Source organism: Saccoglossus kowalevskii, chromosome 6 (genome assembly GCF_978046115.1).
Source record: "Saccoglossus kowalevskii chromosome 6, keSacKowa6.1, whole genome shotgun sequence".
Lineage (NCBI taxonomy): Eukaryota > Metazoa > Hemichordata > Enteropneusta > Harrimaniidae > Saccoglossus > Saccoglossus kowalevskii.
Window position 1 is genome coordinate 29226352 of NC_140646.1, and position 25726 is coordinate 29252077.

At 31.3% G+C, this 25726-nt stretch overlaps 1 protein-coding gene across 1 annotated transcript; it reads right to left on the reverse strand.

Annotated features, from left to right (window-relative positions):
* LOC146742216 (uncharacterized) lies at positions 1-25726 on the reverse strand. The gene is made up of 4 exons (XM_085500651.1): positions 25484-25726; positions 1997-2268; positions 1318-1526; positions 1-1141 (listed from the first exon to the last, which is right to left on the reverse strand). Exons 1-4 carry the CDS (start codon positions 25724-25726, stop codon positions 1002-1004), a joined length of 864 nt encoding a protein of 287 aa, XP_085356777.1. The 3' UTR covers positions 1-1001.

Consider the following 25726-nt stretch of genomic DNA (forward strand, 5'->3'; position numbering starts at 1 on the left):
TCACAACAAGTACAGGTTTAAATAAAAACAATCTCCATATTTACACTGTAAACGTGGCAACATTTCATAAATTGGTCGTTATCATACCGTACAGCGACATGGGTAAATCAAACATGGATTAGTTGATTTATAATTCATTTAAAAATAATTTACTATAATATTTATAGAAAATCTGACAAATATATAATTATTTAATATTAAAACACGAAAATAAAATCACATTGATTGAAATATATAGACAATTTGTTTTAAAATGTGGCAAATACGTAATATATTTGACGTGGAGTTTGGGTTGACTATATAATCATCACACATGTATACTAGTTGCCTATACATTAACCTATGTTCTATTAACTACATTTACTACTTGCCATATTCACACTGTTACAATTACTCTGACCTTCTGAATGGACGTACTCAAACATCAATATCTCAATGAAACAATGTCTCTCAATAGTCTCTTCGTGCAATTAAGACTGAGTGGGGGACAACAAATCCTAGAATGTTGAGATGCCGAATTGTTCGAGTTACGGACATCGAGTTACGAATTTTTGTTTTGATTAACTTTGAATATTTCCCGTAATTCGAAGTTCGGTTAACTGACAATTACAGTTCGAGTTAAGTTCAACAAAAACAAAAATAAATGTTGCCCGTAACCTGAAGTTCTGTTGAACATCGAATTATAATTTGGGCGTGGTTTCTGGAATATGGGCGTGGTCATTTTTGTAACTCGACGTTTGTAACTCCCGTAACTCGAACAATTCATCATCTCACAATGTGTTTCTTTCCCGTTCAGGCACAGCTATTGCCGTTAGTTGTTAACAGGTCGACGTTGTGTGATATTTTTTTGAATTTGTTAGATCTTTGTACGTAATGCTGTCCTCAAAGGCAGGTGAAATGAAGCTGCCCTCTATGGCAAAGATGATAATGAACTTTGTTTTTGTCCAAATACTATCGAAAACATAACGTTTACTTCTCCACAAATCTACATGTCTCCCGAATCACGTCAAACTTGATAAGTCTTGACACACCAAAATAGCTACTGGTATACCTATAATGCAACCTGCCCAGCCTTGACCACCTATCTTCCATTGTTTGCCAGTAACAAAGCCTGCTTCCTGGGTGTAAATATTTCCCAAAACTGAAATAATAATAATAATAGAAAAGATTTATATTCTTTAATTTAGTTGTCAAACCAAATGTTAATTGTAAATATTTTATTGACGTGAATATCAAGTTGAAACGCGCTCATTTTTAACAGATACACTTGATGATCTGAAACACGAGTATATTTATTGTGAGCATTTAAAATCTTACCCGGTGGATCGACTCGGTTCCATGTGAAATTCATAATGGTAGACGCCCACAGTGAATACCCGGACCGAACGGCAATCCAGCCATGTGGAAACGCGGTGAGCAGGATAGCCAAGAAATGGACACATACCGTTGTCATGGCGTCATGTGTACGTACTCGTTTACACATTAATATCATGAAAGGTAAGTGGCATAAAGACCATACAACACCACTAATAGAAATACAAAATAAAGAAGATTGTCAGTGGCATTGTAACGGCAGTAGCAGCACTAGTAATGTAATGTAAAATTACATGCATCGGAAACAACGTAATATTTTTATGGTAGTGGGGAAATGAAATGGTGGTTGTCACGTGGCAAAGCAATGGTAGTTATGAAAAACAAGTGGTAGAAGTGGCAACGTAACAGAAATTGTAACAACGTAATTGTAGCAATGGTAATGTAACCCGGCGTGTAACGGAATTTGTAATAATAGTGATAGCAAAGTAATAGCAGTTACAAATATATTATATTAGTAACAGTTTAACAGTAATGATGGCACAGTTATTATTGTACCAGTGGCAATATATCAGTATCGGTGACGAAGCGATAGTATTGGTAACAATGGAACTATATCAATGTAAGTAATAGTATTTGGTAAACATGTAACGACATGTCTGTAATGTAAAATAACCTGACATACCTAATGACAAGTGCTGTAAGAGGTTGATATTGTGACATTAAACACGGTAAGAGAAAACACCTTAATCCAACCTCCTGAGCAGCCACTCGACAGAAACCCATTACAGCACCATCTCGATGACGAACATGATTATTTGTATAAGTATTAGTAGGTATTTTGTAATTTCCTTCTATCTCGCCCCATCCCATAATAATATCCAAGCCAGCACATAAACAAATCTCCAATAGTGCTAATATTGTAGCCAACATGCATGCAGGGACAAGTGGATAATCCTGTAATGAAATATACACCAAATGTTCTTATCCCAGAACGCAACAGCTGTTATAATTGATGAGGGGCACACCCGCTACACAAATGCATCAAATTACTGTGGGGTTTTAACAATTCGGTGTGTATATTGTGCATATATCGTTTCGTTATTTTTTACAAAATAGAAAACAAAACAATTAAATACATAAGAGGCAGGGCGTGGAGGTAAGAAAGTTTTGTTGACCTGTTTTTGGAGTGCTGAACTATATATGAGTACTTTAGCATATATGAGTACTGTAGTATATATGAGTACTGTAGTATATATTAGTACTGTAGCATATATGAGTACTGCATCATAAATGAGTACTGTAGTATATCTGAGTACTGTAGTATATCTGAGTACTGTAGTATATAAGATTACTGTAGCATATGTGAGTACTGTAGCATATCTGAGTACTGTAGTATATATGAGTACTGTAGTATATAAGAGTACTGTAGCATATATGAGTACTGTAGCATATATGAGGACTGTAGTATATATGAGTACTGTAGTATATCTGAGTACTTTAGTATATCTGAGTACTGTAGTATATATGAGTACTGTAGTATATCTGAGTACTGTAGTATATATGAGTACTTTAGCATATATTAGTACTGTAGCATATCTGAGTACTGTAGCATATATGAGTACTTTAGCATATATGAGTACTGTAGTATATATGAATACTTTAGCATATATGAGTACTGTAGTATATCTGAGTACTTTAGCATATATGAGTACTATAGTATATATGAGTACTTTAGCATTTATGAGTACTGTAGTATATCTGAGTACTGTAGTATATAAGAGTACTGTAGCATATGTGTGTACTGTAGCATACCTGAGTACTGTAGTATATCTGAGTACTGTAGTATATAAGAGTACTGTAGCATATATGAGTACTGTAGCATATATGAGTACTGTAGTATATCTGAGTACTTTAGTATATCTGAGTACTGTAGTATATATGAGTACTGTAGTATATCTGAGTACTGTAGTATATATGAGTACTTTAGCATATATTAGTATTGTAGCATATCTGAGTACTGTAGTATATATGAGTACTTTAGCATATATTAGTATTGTAGCATATCTGAGTACTGTAGCATATATGAGTACTTTAGCATATATGAGTACTGTAGTATATATGAATACTTTAGCATATATGAGTACTGTAGTATATATGAGTACTGTAGTATATATTAGTACTGTAGCATATATGAGTACTGTATCATAAATGAGTACTGTAGTATATCTGAGTACTGTAGTATATAAGATTACTGTAGCATATGTGAGTACTGTAGCATTTCTGAGTACTGTAGTATATATGAGTACTGTAGTATATATGAGTACTGTAGTATATCTGAGTACTTTAGTATATCTGAGTACTGTAGTATATATGAGTACTGTAGTATATCTGAGTACTGTAGTATATATGAGTACTTTAGCATATATTAGTACTGTATCATATCTGAGTACTGTAGCATATATGAGTACTTTAGCATATATGAGTACTGTAGTATATATGAATACTTTAGCATATATGAGTACTGTAGTATATCTGAGTACTTTAGCATATATGAGTACTATAGTATATATGAGTACTTTAGCATTTATGAGTACTGTAGTATATCTGAGTACTATAGTATATAAGAGTACTGTAGCATATGTGTGTACTGTAGCATATCTGAGTACATTAGTATATCTGAGTACTGTAGTATATCTGAGTACTGTAGTATATAAGAGTACTGAAGCATATATGAGTACTGTAGTATATCTGAGTACTTAGTATATCTGAGTACTGTAGTATATATTAGTACTGTAGCATATCTGAGTACTGTAGCATATATGAGTACTTTAGCATATATGAGTACTGTAGCATATATGAGTATTGTAGTATATCTGAGTACTGTAGCATATCTGAGTACAGTAGCATATATGAGTACTTTAGCATATATGAGTACTTTAGCATATATGAGTACTGTAGCATATATGAGGACTGTAGTATATATGAGTACTGTAGTATATCTGAGTACTGTAGTATATCTGAGTACTTTAGTATATCTGAGTACTGTAGTATATATGAGTACTGTAGTATATCTGAGTACTGTAGTATATATGAGTACTTTAGCATATATTAGTACTGTAGCATATCTGAGTACTGTAGTATATATGAGTACTGTAGTATATAAGAGTACTGTAGCATATATGAGTACTGTAGCATATATGAGGACTGTAGTATATATGAGTACTGTAGTATATCTGAGTACTTTAGTATATCTGAGTACTGTAGTATATATGAGTACTGTAGTATATCTGAATACTGTAGTATATATGAGTACTTTAGCATATATTAGTACTGTAGCATATCTGAGTACCGTAGCATATATGAGTACTTTAGCATATATGAGTACTGTAGTATATATGAATACTTTAGCATATATGAGTACTGTAGTATATCTGAGTACTTTAGCATATATGAGTACTATAGTATATACGAGTACTTTAGCATTTATGAGTACTGTAGTATATCTGAGTACTGTAGTATATAAGAGTACTGTAGCATATATGAGTACTGTAGTATATCTGAGTACTTAGTATATCTGAGTACTGTAGTATATATGAGTACTGTAGTATATCTGAGTACTGTAGTATATATGAGTACTTTAGCATATATTAGTATTGTAGCATATCTGAGTACTGTAGCATATATGAGTACTTTAGCATATATGAGTACTGTAGTATATATGAATACTTTAGCATATATGAGTACTGTAGTATATCTGAGTACTTTAGCATATATGAGTACTATAGTATATATGAGTACTTTAGCATATATGAGTACTGTAGTATATCTGAGTACTGTAGTATATAAGAGTACTGTAGCATATGTGAGTACTGTAGCATATATGAGTACTGTAGTATATATGAGTACTGTAGTATATCTGAGTACTTTAGTATATCTGAGTACTGTAGTATATATGAGTACTGTAGTATATCTGAGTACTGTAGTATATATGAGTACTTTAGCATATATTAGTACTGTAGCATATCTGAGTACTGTAGCATATATGAGTACTTTAGCATATATGAGTACTGTAGCATATATGAGTATTGTAGTATATCTGAGTACTGTAGCATATCTGAGTACAGTAGCATATATGAGTACTTTAGCATATATGAGTACTTTAGCATATATGAGTACTGTAGCATATATGAGGACTGTAGTATATATGAGTACTGTAGTATATCTGAGTACTTTAGTATATCTGAGTACTGTAGTATATATGAGTACTGTAGTATATCTGAGTACTGTAGTATATATGAGTACTTTAGCATATATTAGTACTGTAGCATATCTGAGTACTGTAGCATATATGAGTACTTTAGCATATATGAGTACTGTAGTATATATGAATACTTTAGCATATATGAGTACTGTAGTATATCTGAGTACTTTAGCATATATGAGTACTATAGTATATATGAGTACTTTAGCATTTATGAGTACTGTAGTATATATGAGTACTGTAGTATATCTGAGTACTGTAGTATATATGAGTACTTTAGCATATATTAGTACTGTAGCATATCTGAGTACCGTAGCATATATGAGTACTTTAGCATATATGAGTACTGTAGTATATATGAATACTTTAGCATATATGAGTACTGTAGTATATCTGAGTACTTTAGCATATATGAGTACTATAGTATATACGAGTACTTTAGCATTTATGAGTACTGTAGTATATCTGAGTACTGTAGTATATAAGAGTACTGTAGCATATATGAGTACTGTAGTATATCTGAGTACTTAGTATATCTGAGTACTGTAGTATATATGAGTACTGTAGTATATCTGAGTACTGTAGTATATATGAGTACTTTAGCATATATTAGTATTGTAGCATATCTGAGTACTGTAGCATATATGAGTACTTTAGCATATATGAGTACTGTAGTATATATGAATACTTTAGCATATATGAGTACTGTAGTATATCTGAGTACTTTAGCATATATGAGTACTATAGTATATATGAGTACTTTAGTATATATGAGTACTGTAGTATATCTGAGTACTGTAGTATATAAGAGTACTGTAGCATATGTGAGTACTGTAGCATATATGAGTACTGTAGTATATATGAGTACTGTAGTATATCTGAGTACTTTAGTATATCTGAGTACTGTAGTATATATGAGTACTGTAGTATATCTGAGTACTGTAGTATATATGAGTACTTTAGCATATATTAGTACTGTAGCATATCTGAGTACTGTAGCATATATGAGTACTTTAGCATATATGAGTACTGTAGCATATATGAGTATTGTAGTATATCTGAGTACTGTAGCATATCTGAGTACAGTAGCATATATGAGTACTTTAGCATATATGAGTACTTTAGCATATATGAGTACTGTAGCATATATGAGGACTGTAGTATATATGAGTACTGTAGTATATCTGAGTACTTTAGTATATCTGAGTACTGTAGTATATATGAGTACTGTAGTATATCTGAGTACTGTAGTATATATGAGTACTTTAGCATATATTAGTACTGTAGCATATCTGAGTACTGTAGCATATATGAGTACTTTAGCATATATGAGTACTGTAGTATATATGAATACTTTAGCATATATGAGTACTGTAGTATATCTGAGTACTTTAGCATATATGAGTACTATAGTATATATGAGTACTTTAGCATTCATGAGTACTGTAGTATATCTGAGTACTGTAGTATATAAGAGTACTGTAGCATATGTGTGTACTGTAGCATATCTGAGTACATTAGTATATCTGAGTACTGTAGTATATGTGAGTACTGTAGTATATAAGAGTACTGAAGCATATATGAGTACTGTAGTATATCTGAGTACTTAGTATATCTGAGTACTGTAGTATATATGAGTACTGTAGTATATCTGAGTACTGTAGTATATATGAGTACTTTAGCATATATTAGTATTGTAGCATATCTGAGTACTGTAGCATATATGAGTACTTTAGCATATATGAGTACTGTAGTATATATGAATACTTTAGCATATATGAGTACTGTAGTATATCTGAGTACTTTAGCATATATGAGTACTATAGTATATATGAGTACTTTAGCATATATGAGTACTGTAGTATATCTGAGTACTGTAGTATATAAGAGTACTGTAGCATATGTGAGTACTGTAGCATATATGAGTACTGTAGTATATCTGAGTACTTTAGTATATCTGAGTACTGTAGTATATATGAGTACTGTAGTATATCTGAGTACTGTAGTATATATGAGTACTTTAGCATATATTAGTACTGTAGCATATCTGAGTACTGTAGCATATATGAGTACTTTAGCATATATGAGTACTGTAGCATATATGAGTACTGTAGCATATGTGAGTACTGTAGTATATATGAGTACTGTAGCATATATATGAGTACTTTAGCATTTATGAGTACTGTAGTATATCTGAGTACTGTAGTATATAAGAGTACTGTAGCATATGTGTGTACTGTAGCATATCTGAGTACTGTAGTATATCTGAGTACTGTAGTATATAAGAGTACTGTAGCATATATGAGTACTGTAGCATATATGAGTACATTAGTATATCTGAGTACTTTAGTATATCTGAGTACTGTAGTATATATGAGTACTGTAGTATATCTGAGTACTGTAGTATATATGAGTACTTTAGCATATATTAGTATTGTAGCATATCTGAGTACTGTAGTATATATGAGTACTTTAGCATATATTAGTATTGTAGCATATCTGAGTACTGTAGCATATATGAGTACTTTAGCATATATGAGTACTGTAGTATATATGAATACTTTAGCATATATGAGTACTGTAGTATATATGAGTACTGTAGTATATATTAGTACTGTAGCATATATGAGTACTGTATCATAAATGAGTACTGTAGTATATCTGAGTACTGTAGTATATAAGATTACTGTAGCATATGTGAGTACTGTAGAATATCTGAGTACTGTAGTATATATGAGTACTGTAGTATATAAGAGTACTGTAGCATATATGAGTACTGTAGCATATATGAGGACTGTAGTATATATGAGTACTGTAGTATATCTGAGTACTTTAGTATATCTGAGTACTGTAGTATATATGGGTACTGTAGTATATCTGAGTACTGTAGTATATATGAGTACTTTAGCATATATTAGTACTGTAGCATATCTGAGTACTGTAGCATATATGAGTACTTTAGCATATATGAGTACTGTAGTATATATGAATACTTTAGCATATATGAGTACTGTAGTATATCTGAGTACTTTAGCATATATGAATACTATAGTATATATGAGTACTTTAGCATTTATGAGTACTGTAGTATATCTGAGTACTGTAGTATATATGAATACTTTAGCATATATGAGTACTGTAGTATATCTGAGTACTTTAGCATATATGAGTACTATAGTATATATGAGTACTTTAGCATATATGAGTACTGTAGTATATCTGAGTACTGTAGTATATAAGAGTACTGTAGCATATGTGAGTACTGTAGCATATATGTGTACTGTAGTATATATGAGTACTGTAGTATATCTGAGTACTTTAGTATATCTGAGTACTGTAGTATATATGAGTACTGTAGTATATCTGAGTACTGTAGTATATCTGAGTACTGTAGCATATCTGAGTACAGTAGCATATATGAGTACTTTAGCATATATGAGTACTTTAGCATATATGAGTACTGTAGCATATATGAGGACTGTAGTATATATGAGTACTGTAGTATATCTGAGTACTTTAGTATATCTGAGTACTGTAGTATATATGAGTACTGTAGTATATCTGAGTACTGTAGTATATATGAGTACTTTAGCATATATTAGTACTGTAGCATATCTGAGTACTGTAGCATATATGAGTACTTTAGCATATATGAGTACTGTAGTATATATGAATACTTTAGCATATATGAGTACTGTAGTATATCTGAGTATTTTAGCATATATGAGTACTATAGTATATATGAGTACTTTAGCATTTATGAGTACTGTAGTATATCTGAGTACTGTAGTATATAAGAGTACTGTAGCATATGTGTGTACTGTAGCATATCTGAGTACTGTAGTATATCTGAGTACTGTAGTATATAAGAGTACTGTAGCATATATGAGTACTGTAGCATATATGAGTACTGTAGTATATCTGAGTACTTTAGTATATCTGAGAACTGTAGTATATATGAGTACTGTAGTATATCTGAGTACTGTAGTATATATGAGTACTTTAGCATATATTAGTATTGTAGCATATCTGAGTACTGTAGCATATATGAGTACTTTAGCATATATGAGTACTGTAGTATATATGAATACTTTAGCATATATGAGTACTGTAGTATATCTGAGTACTTTAGCATATATGAGTACTATAGTATATATGAGTACTGTAGGATATATGAGTATGTAGTATATCTGAGTACTGTAGCATATATGAGTACTGTAGTATATCTGAGTACTGTAGCATATATGAGTACTGTAGAATATATGAGTACTTTAGCATATATTACTACTTTAGTATATCTGAGTACTGTAGTATATATTAGTACTGTAGCATATATGAGTACTGTAGTATATATGAGTACTGTAGTATATATTAGTACTGTAGCATATATGAGTACTGCATCATAAATGAGTACTGTAGTATATCTGAGTACTGTAGTATATATGAGTACTGTAGCATATATATGAGTACTGTAGCATATATGAGTACTGTAGCATATATATGAGTACTGTAGCATATATGAGTACTGTAGCATATATGAGTACTGTAGTATATATGAGTACTGTAGCATATATATGAGTACTTTAGTATATATGAGTACTGTAGCATATATGAGTACTGTAGCATATGTGAGTACTGTAGTATATACGAGTACTGTAGCATATATATGAGTACTGTTGTATATATGAGTACTGTAGCATATATGAGTACTGTAGTATATCTGAGTACTGTAGCATATATGAGTACTGTAGTAAATATGAGTACTGTAGCATATATGAGTACTGTAGTATATATGAGTACTGTAGCATATATATGAGTACTGTAGTATATACGAGTACTGTAGCATATACGAGTACTGTAGCATATATGAGTACTGTAGTATATCTGAGTACTGTAGCATATATGAGTACTGTAGTAAATATGAGTAATGTAGCATATATGAGTACTGTAGTATATATGAGTACTGTAGCATATATATGAGTACTGTAGTATATATGAGTACTGTAGCATATATGAGTACTGTAGCATATGTGAGTACTGTAGCATATATGAGTACTGTAGCATATATGAGTACTGTAGTATATATTAGTACTGTAGCATATATGAGTACTGTAGAATATATGAGTACTGTAGCATATATGAGTACTGTAGTATATCTGAGTACTGTAGCATATATGAGTACTGTAGCATATATGAGTACTGTTAGCATATATGAGTACTGTAGCATATATGAGTACTGTAGGATATATGAGTATGTAGTATATCTGAGTACTGTAGTATATATGAGTTCTGTAGCATATATGAGTACTGTAGTATATATGAGTTCTGTAGCATATATGAGTACTGTTAGCATATATGAGTACTGTAGCATATATGAGTACTGTAGGATATATGAGTATGTAGTATATCTGAGTACTGTAGTATATATGAGTTCTGTAGCATATATGAGTACTGTAGTATATCTGAGTACTGTAGTATATATGAGTACTGTAGCATATATGAGTACTGTAGCATATATGAGTACTGTAGTATATATGAGTACTGTAGTATATCTGAGTACTGTAGTATATATGAGTACTGTAGCATATATGAGTACTGTAGCATATATGAGTACTGTAGTATATCTGAGTACTGTATTATATATGAGTACTGTAGCATATATGAGTACTGTAGTATATATGAGTACTGTAGTATATATTAGTACTGTAGCATATATATGAGTACTTTAGTATATATGAGTACTGTAGCATATATGAGTACTGTAGCATATGTGAGTACTGTAGTATATATGAGTACTGTAGCATATATATGAGTACTGTTGTATATATGAGTACTGTAGCATATATGAGTACTGTAGTATATCTGAGTACTGTAGCATATATGAGTACTGTAGTAAATATGAGTACTGTAGCATATATGAGTACTGTAGTATATATGAGTACTGTAGCATATATATGAGTACTGTAGTATATACGAGTACTGTAGCATATATGAGTACTGTAGCATATATGAGTACTGTAGTATATCTGAGTAATGTAGCATATATGAGTACTGTAGTAAATATGAGTACTGTAGCATATATGAGTACTGTAGTATATATGAGTACTGTAGCATATATATGAGTACTGTAGTATATATGAGTACTGTAGCATATATGAGTACTGTAGCATATGTGAGTACTGTAGCATATATGAGTACTGTAGCATATATGAGTACTGTAGCATATATTAGTATTGTAGCATATCTGAGTACTGTAGCATATATGAGTACTGTAGCATATATGAGTACTGTAGTATATATGAGTACTGTAGTATATCTGAGTACTTTAGTATATCTGAGTACTGTAGTATATATGAGTACTGTAGTATATCTGAGTACTGTAGTATATATGAGTACTTTAGCATATATTAGTACTGTAGCATATCTGAGTACTGTAGCATATATGAGTACTTTAGCATATATGAGTACTGTAGCATATATGAGTATTGTAGTATATCTGAGTACTGTAGCATATCTGAGTACAGTAGCATATATGAGTACTTTAGCATATATGAGTACTTTAGCATATATGAGTACTGTAGCATATATGAGGACTGTAGTATATATGAGTACTGTAGTATATCTGAGTACTGTAGTATATCTGAGTACTTTAGTATATCTGAGTACTGTAGTATATATGAGTACTGTAGTATATCTGAGTACTGTAGTATATATGAGTACTTTAGCATATATTAGTACTGTAGCATATCTGAGTACTGTAGTATATATGAGTACTGTAGTATATAAGAGTACTGTAGCATATATGAGTACTGTAGCATATATGAGGACTGTAGTATATATGAGTACTGTAGTATATCTGAGTACTTTAGTATATCTGAGTACTGTAGTATATATGAGTACTGTAGTATATCTGAATACTGTAGTATATATGAGTACTTTAGCATATATTAGTACTGTAGCATATCTGAGTACCGTAGCATATATGAGTACTTTAGCATATATGAGTACTGTAGTATATATGAATACTTTAGCATATATGAGTACTGTAGTATATCTGAGTACTTTAGCATATATGAGTACTATAGTATATACGAGTACCTTAGCATTTATGAGTACTGTAGTATATCTGAGTACTGTAGTATATAAGAGTACTGTAGCATATATGAGTACTGTAGTATATCTGAGTACTTAGTATATCTGAGTACTGTAGTATATATGAGTACTGTAGTATATCTGAGTACTGTAGTATATATGAGTACTTTAGCATATATTAGTATTGTAGCATATCTGAGTACTGTAGCATATATGAGTACTTTAGCATATATGAGTACTGTAGTATATATGAATACTTTAGCATATATGAGTACTGTAGTATAGCTGAGTACTTTAGCATATATGAGTACTATAGTATATATGAGTACTTTAGCATATATGAGTACTGTAGTATATCTGAGTACTGTAGTATATAAGAGTACTGTAGCATATGTGAGTACTGTAGCATATATGAGTACTGTAGTATATATGAGTACTGTAGTATATCTGAGTACTTTAGTATATCTGAGTACTGTAGTATATATGAGTACTGTAGTATATCTGAGTACTGTAGTATATATGAGTACTTTAGCATATATTAGTACTGTAGCATATCTGAGTACTGTAGCATATATGAGTACTTTAGCATATATGAGTACTGTAGCATATATGAGTATTGTAGTATATCTGAGTACTGTAGCATATCTGAGTACAGTAGCATATATGAGTACTTTAGCATATATGAGTACTTTAGCATATATGAGTACTGTAGCATATATGAGGACTGTAGTATATATGAGTACTGTAGTATATCTGAGTACTTTAGTATATCTGAGTACTGTAGTATATATGAGTACTGTAGTATATCTGAGTACTGTAGTATATATGAGTACTTTAGCATATATTAGTACTGTAGCATATCTGAGTACTGTAGCATATATGAGTACTTTAGCATATATGAGTACTGTAGTATATATGAATACTTTAGCATATATGAGTACTGTAGTATATCTGAGTACTTTAGCATATATGAGTACTATAGTATATATGAGTACTTTAGCATTTATGAGTACTGTAGTATATATGAGTACTGTAGTATATCTGAGTACTGTAGTATATATGAGTACTTTAGCATATATTAGTACTGTAGCATATCTGAGTACCGTAGCATATATGAGTACTTTAGCATATATGAGTACTGTAGTATATATGAATACTTTAGCATATATGAGTACTGTAGTATATCTGAGTACTTTAGCATATATGAGTACTATAGTATATACGAGTACTTTAGCATTTATGAGTACTGTAGTATATCTGAGTACTGTAGTATATAAGAGTACTGTAGCATATATGAGTACTGTAGTATATCTGAGTACTTAGTATATCTGAGTACTGTAGTATATATGAGTACTGTAGTATATCTGAGTACTGTAGTATATATGAGTACTTTAGCATATATTAGTATTGTAGCATATCTGAGTACTGTAGCATATATGAGTACTTTAGCATATATGAGTACTGTAGTATATATGAATACTTTAGCATATATGAGTACTGTAGTATATCTGAGTACTTTAGCATATATGAGTACTATAGTATATATGAGTACTTTAGCATATATGAGTACTGTAGTATATCTGAGTACTGTAGTATATAAGAGTACTGTAGCATATGTGAGTACTGTAGCATATATGAGTACTGTAGTATATATGAGTACTGTAGTATATCTGAGTACTTTAGTATATCTGAGTACTGTAGTATATATGAGTACTGTAGTATATCTGAGTACTGTAGTATATATGAGTACTTTAGCATATATTAGTACTGTAGCATATCTGAGTACTGTAGCATATATGAGTACTTTAGCATATATGAGTACTGTAGCATATATGAGTATTGTAGTATATCTGAGTACTGTAGCATATCTGAGTACAGTAGCATATATGAGTACTTTAGCATATATGAGTACTTTAGCATATATGAGTACTGTAGCATATATGAGGACTGTAGTATATATGAGTACTGTAGTATATCTGAGTACTTTAGTATATCTGAGTACTGTAGTATATATGAGTACTGTAGTATATCTGAGTACTGTAGTATATATGAGTACTTTAGCATATATTAGTACTGTAGCATATCTGAGTACTGTAGCATATATGAGTACTTTAGCATATATGAGTACTGTAGTATATATGAATACTTTAGCATATATGAGTACTGTAGTATATCTGAGTACTTTAGCATATATGAGTACTATAGTATATATGAGTACTTTAGCATTCATGAGTACTGTAGTATATCTGAGTACTGTAGTATATAAGAGTACTGTAGCATATGTGTGTACTGTAGCATATCTGAGTACATTAGTATATCTGAGTACTGTAGTATATGTGAGTACTGTAGTATATAAGAGTACTGAAGCATATATGAGTACTGTAGTATATCTGAGTACTTAGTATATCTGAGTACTGTAGTATATATGAGTACTGTAGTATATCTGAGTACTGTAGTATATATGAGTACTTTAGCATATATTAGTATTGTAGCATATCTGAGTACTGTAGCATATATGAGTACTTTAGCATATATGAGTACTGTAGTATATATGAATACTTTAGCATATATGAGTACTGTAGTATATCTGAGTACTTTAGCATATATGAGTACTATAGTATATATGAGTACTTTAGCATATATGAGTACTGTAGTATATCTGAGTACTGTAGTATATAAGAGTACTGTAGCATATGTGAGTACTGTAGCATATATGAGTACTGTAGTATATCTGAGTACTTTAGTATATCTGAGTACTGTAGTATATATGAGTACTGTAGTATATCTGAGTACTGTAGTATATATGAGTACTTTAGCATATATTAGTACTGTAGCATATCTGAGTACTGTAGCATATATGAGTACTTTAGCATATATGAGTACTGTAGCATATATGAGTACTGTAGCATATGTGAGTACTGTAGTATATATGAGTACTGTAGCATATATATGAGTACTTTAGCATTTATGAGTACTGTAGTATATCTGAGTACTGTAGTATATAAGAGTACTGTAGCATATGTGTGTATGGTAGCATATCTGAGTACTGTAGTATATCTGAGTACTGTAGTATATAAGAGTACTGTAGCATATATGAGTACTGTAGCATATATGAGTACATTAGTATATCTGAGTACTTTAGTATATCTGAGTACTGTAGTATATATGAGTACTGTAGTATATCTGAGTACTGTAGTATATATGAGTACTTTAGCATATATTAGTATTGTAGCATATCTGAGTACTGTAGTATATATGAGTACTTTAGCATATATTAGTATTGTAGCATATCTGAGTACTGTAGCATATATGAGTACTTTAGCATATATGAGTACTGTAGTATATATGAATACTTTAGCATATATGAGTACTGTAGTATATATGAGTACTGTAGTATATATTAGTACTGTAGCATATATGAGTACTGTATCATAAATGAGTACTGTAGTATATCTGAGTACTGTAGTATATAAGATTACTGTAGCATATGTGAGTACTGTAGAATATCTGAGTACTGTAGTATATATGAGTACTGTAGTATATAAGAGTACTGTAGCATATATGAGTACTGTAGCATATATGAGGACTGTAGTATATATGAGTACTGTAGTATATCTGAGTACTTTAGTATATCTGAGTACTGTAGTATATATGGGTACTGTAGTATATCTGAGTACTGTAGTATATATGAGTACTTTAGCATATATTAGTACTGTAGCATATCTGAGTACTGTAGCATATATGAGTACTTTAGCATATATGAGTACTGTAGTATATATGAATACTTTAGCATATATGAGTACTGTAGTATATCTGAGTACTTTAGCATATATGAGTACTATAGTATATATGAGTACTTTAGCATTTATGAGTACTGTAGTATATCTGAGTACTGTAGTATATATGAATACTTTAGCATATATGAGTACTGTAGTATATCTGAGTACTTTAGCATATATGAGTACTATAGTATATATGAGTACTTTAGCATATATGAGTACTGTAGTATATCTGAGTACTGTAGTATATAAGAGTACTGTAGCATATGTGAGTACTGTAGCATATATGAGTACTGTAGTATATATGAGTACTGTAGTATATCTGAGTACTTTAGTATATCTGAGTACTGTAGTATATATGAGTACTGTAGTATATCTGAGTACTGTAGTATATCTGAGTACTGTAGCATATCTGAGTACAGTAGCATATATGAGTACTTTAGCATATATGAGTACTTTAGCATATATGAGTACTGTAGCATATATGAGGACTGTAGTATATATGAGTACTGTAGTATATCTGAGTACTTTAGTATATCTGAGTACTGTAGTATATATGAGTACTGTAGTATATCTGAGTACTGTAGTATATATGAGTACTTTAGCATATATTAGTACTGTAGCATATCTGAGTACTGTAGCATATATGAGTACTTTAGCATATATGAGTACTGTAGTATATATGAATACTTTAGCATATATGAGTACTGTAGTATATCTGAGTATTTTAGCATATATGAGTACTATAGTATATATGAGTACTTTAGCATTTATGAGTACTGTAGTATATCTGAGTACTGTAGTATATAAGAGTACTGTAGCATATGTGTGTACTGTAGCATATCTGAGTACTGTAGTATATCTGAGTACTGTAGTATATAAGAGTACTGTAGCATATATGAGTACTGTAGCATATATGAGTACTGTAGTATATCTGAGTACTTTAGTATATCTGAGAACTGTAGTATATATGAGTACTGTAGTATATCTGAGTACTGTAGTATATATGAGTACTTTAGCATATATTAGTATTGTAGCATATCTGAGTACTGTAGCATATATGAGTACTTTAGCATATATGAGTACTGTAGTATATATGAATACTTTAGCATATATGAGTACTGTAGTATATCTGAGTACTTTAGCATATATGAGTACTATAGTATATATGAGTACTGTAGGATATATGAGTATGTAGTATATCTGAGTACTGTAGCATATATGAGTACTGTAGTATATCTGAGTACTGTAGCATATATGAGTACTGTAGAATATATGAGTACTTTAGCATATATTACTACTGTAGTATATCTGAGTACTGTAGTATATATTAGTACTGTAGCATATATGAGTACTGTAGTATATATGAGTACTGTAGTATATATTAGTACTGTAGCATATATGAGTACTGCATCATAAATGAGTACTGTAGTATATCTGAGTACTGTAGTATATATGAGTACTGTAGCATATATATGAGTACTGTAGCATATATGAGTACTGTAGCATATATATGAGTACTGTAGCATATATGAGTACTGTAGCATATATGAGTACTGTAGTATATATGAGTACTGTAGCATATATATGAGTACTTTAGTATATATGAGTACTGTAGCATATATGAGTACTGTAGCATATGTGAGTACTGTAGTATATACGAGTACTGTAGCATATATATGAGTACTGTTGTATATATGAGTACTGTAGCATATATGAGTACTGTAGTATATCTGAGTACTGTAGCATATATGAGTACTGTAGTAAATATGAGTACTGTAGCATATATGAGTACTGTAGTATATATGAGTACTGTAGCATATATATGAGTACTGTAGTATATACGAGTACTGTAGCATATACGAGTACTGTAGCATATATGAGTACTGTAGTATATCTGAGTACTGTAGCATATATGAGTACTGTAGTAAATATGAGTAATGTAGCATATATGAGTACTGTAGTATATATGAGTACTGTAGCATATATATGAGTACTGTAGTATATATGAGTACTGTAGCATATATGAGTACTGTAGCATATGTGAGTACTGTAGCATATATGAGTACTGTAGCATATATGAGTACTGTAGTATATATTAGTACTGTAGCATATATGAGTACTGTAGAATATATGAGTACTGTAGCATATATGAGTACTGTAGTATATCTGAGTACTGTAGCATATATGAGTACTGTAGCATATATGAGTACTGTTAGCATATATGAGTACTGTAGCATATATGAGTACTGTAGGATATATTAGTATGTAGTATATCTGAGTACTGTAGTATATATGAGTTCTGTAGCATATATGAGTACTGTAGTATATATGAGTTCTGTAGCATATATGAGTACTGTTAGCATATATGAGTACTGTAGCATATATGAGTACTGTAGGATATATGAGTATGTAGTATATCTGAGTACTGTAGTATATATGAGTTCTGTAGCATATATGAGTACTGTAGTATATCTGAGTACTGTAGTATATATGAGTACTGTAGCATATATGAGTACTGTAGCATATATGAGTACTGTAGTATATATGAGTACTGTAGTATATCTGAGTACTGTAGTATATATGAGTACTGTAGCATATATGAGTACTGTAGCATATATGAGTACTGTAGTATATCTGAGTACTGTATTATATATGAGTACTGTAGCATATATGAGTACTGTAGTATATATGAGTACTGTAGTATATATTAGTACTGTAGCATATATATGAGTACTTTAGTATATATGAGTACTGTAGCATATATGAGTACTGTAGCATATGTGAGTACTGTAGTATATATGAGTACTGTAGCATATATATGAGTACTGTTGTATATATGAGTACTGTAGCATATATGAGTACTGTAGTATATCTGAGTACTGTAGCATATATGAGTACTGTAGTAAATATGAGTACTGTAGCATATATGAGTACTGTAGTATATATGAGTACTGTAGCATATATATGAGTACTGTAGTATATACGAGTACTGTAGCATATATGAGTACTGTAGCATATATGAGTACTGTAGTATATCTGAGTAATGTAGCATATATGAGTACTGTAGTAAATATGAGTACTGTAGCATATATGAGTACTGTAGTATATATGAGTACTGTAGCATATATATGAGTACTGTAGTATATATGAGTACTGTAGCATATATGAGTACTGTAGCATATGTGAGTACTGTAGCATATATGAGTACTGTAGCATATATGAGTACTGTAGCATATATTAGTACTGTAGCATATATGAGTACTGTAGAATATATGAGTACTGTAGCATATATGAGTACTGTAGTATATCTGAGTACTGTAGCATATATGAGTACTGTAGCATATATGAGTACTGTAGCATATATGAGTACTGTTAGCATATATGAGTACTGTAGCATATATGAGTACTGTAGGATATATGAGTATGTAGTATATCTGAGTACTGTAGTATATATGAGTTCTGTAGCATATATGAGTACTGTAGTATATATGAGTTCTGTAGCATATATGAGTACTGTTAGCATATATGAGTACTGTAGCATATATGAGTACTGTAGGATATATGAGTATGTAGTATATCTGAGTACTGTAGTATATATGAGTTCTGTAGCATATATGAGTACTGTAGTATATCTGAGTACTGTAGCATATATGAGTACTGTAGCATATATGAGTACTGTAGTATATATGAGTACTGTAGTATATCTGAGTACTGTAGTATATATGAGTACTGTAGCATATATGAGTACTGTAGCATATCTGAGTACTGTAGCATATATATGAGTACTTTAGTATATATGAGTACTGTAGTATATATGAGTACTGTAGTATATCTGAGTACTGTAGTATATATGAGTACTTTAGCATGTATTAGTACTGTAGCATATCTGAGTACTGTAGCATATATGAGTACTTTAGCATATATGAGTACTGTAGTATATCTGAGTACTTTAGCATATATGAGTACTATAGTATATATGAGTACTTTAGCATTTATGAGTACTGTAATATATCTGAGTATTGTAGTATATAAGAGTACTGTAGCATATGTGTGTACTGTAGCATATCTGAGTACTGTAGTATATCTGAGTACTGTAGTATATAAGAGTACTGTAGCATATATGAGTACTGTACCATATATGAGTACTGTAGTATATCTGAGTACTTTAGTATATCTGAGTACTGTAGTATATATGAGTACTGTAGTATATCTGAGTACTGTAGTATATATGAGTACTTTAGCATATATTAGTATTGTAGCATATCTGAGTACTGTTAGCATATATGAGTACTGTAGCATATATGAGTACTGTAGCATATATGAGTATGTAGTATATCTGAGTACTGTAGCATATATGAATACTGTAGTATATCTGAGTACTGTAGCATATATGAGTACTGTAGAATATGTGAGTACTTTAGCATATATTACTACTGTAGTATATCTGAGTACTGTAGTATATATTAGTAATGTAGCATATATGAGTACTGTAGTATATATGAGTACTGTAGCATATATATGAGTACTGTAGCATATATGAGTACTGTAGCATATATGAGTACTGTAGTATATATGAGTACTGTAGCATATATATGAGTACTTTAGTATATATGAGTACTGTAGCATATATGAGTACTGTAGCATATGTGAGTACTGTAGTATATATGAGTACTGTAGCATATATATGAGTACTGTTGTATATATGAGTACTGTAGCATATATGAGTACTGTAGTATATCTGAGTACTGTAGCATATATGAGTACTGTAGTAAATATGAGTACTGTAGCATATATGAGTACTGTAGTATATATGAGTACTGTAGCATATATATGAGTACTGTAGTATATACGAGTACTGTAGCATATATGAGTACTGTAGCATATATGAGTACTGTAGTATATCTGAGTAATGTAGCATATATGAGTACTGTAGTAAATATGAGTACTGTAGCATATATGAGTACTGTAGTATATATGAGTACTGTAGCATATATATGAGTACTGTAGTATATATGAGTACTGTAGTATATATGAGTTCTGTAGCATATATGAGTACTGTTAGCATATATGAGTACTGTAGCATATATGAGTACTGTAGGATATATGAGTATGTAGTATATCTGAGTACTGTAGTATATATGAGTTCTGTAGCATATATGAGTACTGTAGTATATCTGAGTACTGTAGCATATATGAGTACTGTAGCATATATGAGTACTGTAGTATATATGAGTACTGTAGTATATCTGAGTACTGTAGTGTATATGAGTACTGTAGCATATATGAGTACTGTAGCATATCTGAGTACTGTAGCATATATATGAGTACTTTAGTATATATGAGTACTGTAGTATATATGAGTACTGTAGTATATCTGAGTACTGTAGTATATATGAGTACTTTAGCATATATTAGTACTGTAGCATATCTGAGTACTGTAGCATATATGAGTACTTTAGCATATATGAGTACTGTAGTATATCTGAGTACTTTAGCATATATGAGTACTATAGTATATATGAGTACTTTAGCATTTATGAGTACTGTAATATATCTGAGTACTGTAGTATATAAGAGTACTGTAGCATATGTGTGTACTGTAGCATATCTGAGTACTGTAGTATATCTGAGTACTGTAGTATATAAGAGTACTGTAGCATATATGAGTACTGTAGCATATATGAGTACTGTAGTATATCTGAGTACTTTAGTATATCTGAGTACTGTAGTATATATGAGTACTGTAGTATATCTGAGTACTGTAGTATATATGAGTACTTTAGCATATATTAGTATTGTAGCATATCTGAGTACTGTAGCATATATGAGTACTTTAGCATATATGAGTACTGTAGTATATATGAATACTTTAGCATATATGAGTACTGTAGTATATCTGAGTACTTTAGCATATATGAGTACTATAGTATATATGAGTACTGTAGGATATATGAGTATGTAGTATATCTGAGTACTGTAGCATATATGAGTACTGTAGTATATCTGAGTACTGTAGCATATATGAGTACTGTAGAATATATGAGTACTTTAGCATATATTACTACTGTAGTATATATGAGTACTGTAGCATATATATGAGTACTGTAGCATATATGAGTACTGTAGCATATATGAGTACTGTAGTATATATGAGTACTGTAGCATATATATGAGTACTTTAGTATATATGAGTACTGTAGCATATATGAGTACTGTAGCATATGTGAGTACTGTAGTATATATGAGTACTGTAGCATATATATGAGTACTGTTGTATATATGAGTACTGTAGCATATATGAGTAAGGTAGTATATCTGAGTACTGTAGTATATATGAGTACTGTAGCATATATGAGTACTGTAGCATATATGAGTACTGTAGTATATATGAGTACTGTAGCATATATATGAGTACTGTAGTATATACGAGTACTGTAGCATATATGAGTACTGTAGCATATATGAGTACTGTAGTATATCTGAGTACTGTAGCATATATGAGTACTGTAGTAAATATGAGTACTGTAGCATATATGAGTACTGTAGTATATATGAGTACTGTAGCATATATATGAGTACTGTAGTATATATGAGTACTGTAGCATATATGAGTACTGTAGCATATATATGAGTACTGTAGCATATATGAGTACTGTAGCATATATGAGTACTGTAGTATATATTAGTACTGTAGCATATGTGAGTACTGTAGAATATATGAGTACTGTAGCATATATGAGTACTGTAGTATATCTGAGTACTGTAGCATATATGAGTACTGTAGCATATATGAGTACTGTTAGCATATATGAGTACTGTAGCATATATGAGTACTGTAGGATATATGAGTATGTAGTATATCTGAGTACTGTAGTATATATGAGTTCTGTAGCATATATGAGTACTGTAGTATATATGAGTTCTGTAGCATATATGAGTACTGTTAGCATATATGAGTACTGTAGCATATATGAGTACTGTAGGATATATGAGTATGTAGTATATCTGAGTACTGTAGTATATATGAGTTCTGTAGCATATATGAGTACTGTAGTATATCTGAGTACTGTAGTATATATGAGTACTGTAGCATATATGAGTACTGTAGCATATATGAGTACTGTAGTATATATGAGTACTGTAGTATATCTGAGTACTGTAGTATATATGAGTACTGTAGCATATATGAGTACTGTAGCATATATGAGTACTGTAGTATATCTGAGTACTGTATTATATATGAGTACTGTAGCATATATGAGTACTGTAGTATATATGAGTACTGTAGTATATATTAGTACTGTAGCATATATATGAGTACTTTAGTATATATGAGTACTGTAGCATATATGAGTACTGTAGTATATCTGAGTACTGTATTATATATGAGTACTGTAGCATATATGAGTACTGTAGTATATTTGAGTACTTTGGCATATATGAGTACTGTAGTATATCTGAGTACTGTCGTATATCTGAGTACTGTATTATATATGAGTACTGTAGCATATATGAGTACTGTAGTATATCTGAGTACTGTTGTATATATGAGTACTGTAGTATAAGTGAGTATGGTGAGTATTTTACTGCAATCACTTTTGCGCAAAATTGCCATTGCGTAAGATAGTGTCTGTGATAGATAACATACTATACTTGGTTCGTAATTGAATCTCAAGATTGCTTTTTCTGAATACCATCTATACATAATACTGAAATATAATACATAATAATATAACATAACATAATACATAATTTGAAACACATTTACATTGCAATATGACCACAGAGAGCAACTGTAATTGTGGCGTGTATCACCGTTCAAATATACCTCCAGAGGGCGCCGTTGATAACCAAGCGTGTTCATCATAACTCACAACATTGACAACGAATGTTTATAGGACAGATACTAAAAATAAGATTGCTAAAAGACTAAACTACGCGGTAAAAATAGAATTGTATTTCAATTTTACATTGTATCATGTTTATGAATATTTCTAATGATGTAAATATCTAACCTCAATAAAATTAAACCGTTTTATAAATTGCAATCATAAGGCTTTAACAATGTAATAAATGGGCAAATCACAGTGATTGAGAGAAAGCCGAACAGACTCATGGGTAATGGGCGTTACCTAATGGCTTCTATTGCTAACGATTCTTTGAATTCTATTATTTTTTATAAAAACTTTCAGCCTTCATAAAACGGAAAACACACAATTACAACTTGAATATCATAAAGGGCTACTACATAAGTACAACAGAAAATGCAAGTTCAAGATATGTTTCTAGAATAACTGTTTCCAAGTAATTGCATTTCGAACGTATTCTGGAGGTGCGCGCAGCGAATACAACAGCGTCTGGGAATAGCGGATTTCCTGCGTGGTACCACATTACGTACAGCACCGAATAACGACTTAACATGACCTTTGACCAGCAAATGACACATTTCAATAACAACAATCTGCTGAGCTGTCTGCTGTCATACTTTTTATGGTGTATACTTTATAATAAATGTGATATGGCCATAAAATATTGTACCGTGCTATCATATCAATAATTTGGTCCAGAAAGCCATAATACGGCTAAGGTATTTCAGTATTGTCCCCGTAGCAAATCGGCGAGCTCTGTGGGCAATCTAATTATGATCGTAAAAACTATTCAGTCCTTTTTATATAACCTGATTTATAATATTGGTGAATTATTAAAAGTCTGACAAACCAATCAAACATCAACATTTCACGCACAATGCTGTTTATACGTAGTGTTTTTTCCCAACTAAACTAGACATATTCGTGAAGTATTAATAACTAAATTTAGTTTTCAATTGAGAGGGGTAGAACAGAGGCACGAAATGATGAATTTTATACGGACCGGGCGCGTTGTCACAACGCTCGGATACTTATCCCTGACTGAGATGTAGACTTTACGGAGCTGTAACTGATTTGCTGTACTGATATGCTGTACTACGATGGATGTCCACAGCCTCACCCGTAAAATGGCTCCTTCCCCTCACCCGAGTGCTCCGCCTTATTACCTGATCATTTAGGTGAACGGATTGGAATAAAGGTTGTCCCGTTCCACAAATAAGCTTGAAGAATCTTGGCAAATTCCCAACGTTGTATATCACTGCGTAGGCACCAGGAAAGAACATCGCACACGTCAGTTTGTTTATGCTTCTGGACCGTGTGACGATCACCCATAATGTAGTGGTGACGAGAACTAACGCTAAATACGTAAAGCATGTAAGTTCTGTGCCGTCGACCCCCACACCATCCAT

What these genes read in the sequence shown, in the direction of transcription:
- LOC146742216 (XM_085500651.1), bottom strand. Translation starts at nt 25,726, where the DNA reads ATGGATGGTGTGGGGGTCGACGGCACAGAACTTACATGCTTTACGTAT. An exon ending in CCGTTCACCTAAATGATCAG is followed by an intron (nt 2,269 to 25,483) that starts GTAATAAGGCGG and finishes ATTTCATTACAG; the next exon opens with GATTATCCACTTGTCCCTGC. An exon ending in GAACCGAGTCGATCCACCGG is followed by an intron (nt 1,142 to 1,317) that starts GTAAGATTTTAA and finishes TTATTATTTCAG; the next exon opens with TTTTGGGAAATATTTACACC.